Here is a 2677-nt window from a genome sequence, read left to right on the forward strand (position 1 = left end):
CCTTGCTAGCTCTGGTTGTGTCTTTGATTTTGGAAGCTATTGTCAGGGATAAAGCCTCGGTCACAACCCGCCGTACGTGCTTTTTGTCCGTACGTTTTTTTTGGAGGCCACGTCTGCTACGTTTTTCTGAAAACGTGCGTTGTACGCTCATAGGCTGTACAGGGCACGCACGTTGCACGTACGGGTGGTGAATCCGTAGACCGCACGCATGAAAAGTACATGCACTTAAAGTTGCACGGCGCGTCTGCGTGCTCCCAAATCCGTAGGATTCCGTACGGAGGTGGTACTCGCCACGCACGGATCCCCTACGTTTGCCCACGTTTTTGCACGTAGACAGCACGCAGAAGCACGTACGGTGGGTTGTGACCGAGGCTTAAGTAAGTCCATTATGGCTTTCCACCGGTGGCTTCATGGTAAGAAGGCGGCGGAGCAATACCGATGTGCGACGGTTGGTAGGCGTGGTCCGACGACTGGTGATCGGTTGTCCCTGAGGCCGTGGTCAGGTGCCCGCCGCTAGGAGTGGCAAAGAACATAGAGATAATATACATATGTGACATTGATGCCAGTAAATTTCGGTTAAGATGAATTTAGGTCTAAGTAAGTCTCCTCTAAAGCTTTGATCCCAAGTGGAGAAAGGGGCCCTGCCGGGTAGTCCCCGAGCTGTTTTTTTTTTGCACTTTCGGGCGTGACCGCTACGTGGCCTGGTGGGACACCCCGCGGCGACTGGGCTATTTTTTTTAAATTTAATTCTGACTTAAATTCTACCCGGGCCCCGCTGACAAAAAGACGCCGTGACCTCATCGTGAGAACACCGACAGGTATCCCTCCGGTTACCGGCAGTCCACCGGGACTAATTTTGATACGTCACAGACCAGATACACACAATAAGGGTGTGTACTTCGTACGACCGTGTCAAATTGTGACGTCACAGATCAGATGATCACAACAAAAGCGTGAACTCTGTATTAAGTGGGTCAGTACAAGACATCGTCAGAGAAGCTGCCGGGTACCTGCCGGGTGCCTGTCGGAGACCGACCAATAAGGGTGACAAAATGCCACTGAAGGAAAAATTTAATTGTGACTACAACAACCGGTGCCCGCCAGGCTCCAGAGCCCGACCGAGACTGACCGGGGCTACATCCCCGACGGGCATCGGCGCAATTGGGACCGAAGCTTTAGCAGAAGTTGACTCGGAAGATTATGATTGCCTCCTTGATTTGCCCCGCTTTCTGTTGTGCCCGCTGTGGAAAGACAGAGAAATCGGAACCGGTCACAATCTTCCCAACTTGAAGAGTAAAGCCTTGGCCACAACCCGCCGTACGTGCTTCTGCGTGCTGTCTACGTGCAAAAACGTGGGAAAACGTAGGGCATCCGTGCGTGGTGAGTACCACCTCCGTACGGAAGCCTACGGATTCGGGAGCACGCAGACACGCCGTAGAACTTTAAGTGCATGCAAAACTTTTCATGCGTTCGGTCTGCGGATTCACCACCCGTACGTGCGACGTGCGTGCCCTGTACAGCCAATGAGTGTACAACGCACGTTTTCAGAAAAACGTAGCAGACGTGTCCTCCAAAAAAACGTACGGACAAAAAGCACGTACGGCGGGTTGTGACCATGGCTTAACAGACGACTACAAACAATAGTCAGTCACGGCTAGAATATTAGGGTTACCTTGCGGGATATGGTCCGGGGTACTGTTCTGGAGATGTCCCCGACGTCACAGTGGGAGCGGCATGACCTACATGTACGCCGGGCGCGCCGGTCACCACGGTCTGTCCCGGCGCCTGGGGGGCTGTGGAGGAAGTCACCACCTGTACCGAGTGCCCGCCCTGCTGGTTGAAGGCGTCCCGGGCCTTTTTACAACAGAAGCACGCCAAGAGGAGGAGTACAATACCCAGGCACAGAAACGTGGGTCCGATCACCTTGAACGGCGGTAGTTTATCACCAAGACTGAACCCCACAATGGTAAAGACACAGCCCTGAAGGAAGAAGACCGTGCCGACGATCATAGGAGCCAGACATTTTGCCAGAGCTCGACCTACCGGGTCACAGCAATTGTTAGAACGATATATAACACGGCCGCCGCCACCCACACCCGCAATCATAGTTGAATGGGAAAGAGTTTCGCGTAGCTCCTTCCTTCGCCGTGTTTTGGTAGTATTTCCACGCAGTACTCGAGTTAAACACAGTCTCTAACGTGTTCAGGTCAACCAGTTTACAACTTCAAACGATTATGGACTAATAAAAATCGGGAATCAAATACAACATGTCCTGTCCAGGCAGGTCTTCAAACATGTTCTGTCGAATGTAGGTCAATCTGTGACGCAGCTTCTCAGTTAGGTCGAGTCCACCTGAAATAGGGGGAGGTCTCTAGCTTAGATATTCTGCGTAGTATTTAATCGACTGTTGGTAACCCTTGGCCCGGTATATACGTAGAAGGTAAGGATAGGAAGACCAAACTAAGACAACTGGTGACGATAACGGAAGTAAAAGGACTAACAAAAAGGCGACGTTAGGAAGTCATCGTAACCTTCTTTTACCCGTGAAATATTTCATTCGCCCGGTTGTTAACAGGTTAGCTGACCCGTGCACGAGTGCGACCTCCAATTGTTGTGGGTGCGGATTAATGTTACTTAAAATAGGTCAACCGAAAGGCTGTTGATGGCTGTATACTCA

At 51.4% G+C, this 2677-nt stretch overlaps 1 protein-coding gene across 1 annotated transcript; it reads right to left on the reverse strand.

The window, feature by feature from the left end:
* Positions 1-314: 314 nt before the first annotated feature.
* Positions 315-2288, reverse strand: LOC109483289. Its single transcript, XM_019786286.1, has 2 exons — positions 1673-2288; positions 315-513 (listed from the first exon to the last, which is right to left on the reverse strand). Exons 1-2 carry the CDS (start codon positions 2104-2106, stop codon positions 387-389), a joined length of 561 nt encoding a protein of 186 aa, XP_019641845.1. The 5' UTR covers positions 2107-2288; the 3' UTR covers positions 315-386.
* Between the last annotated feature and the right edge of the window lie 389 nt (positions 2289-2677).

The sequence above is a fragment of the Branchiostoma belcheri genome, unplaced genomic scaffold (genome assembly GCF_001625305.1).
Source record: "Branchiostoma belcheri isolate BF01 breed outbred unplaced genomic scaffold, Haploidv18h27 scaffold11, whole genome shotgun sequence".
Lineage (NCBI taxonomy): Eukaryota > Metazoa > Chordata > Leptocardii > Amphioxiformes > Branchiostomatidae > Branchiostoma > Branchiostoma belcheri.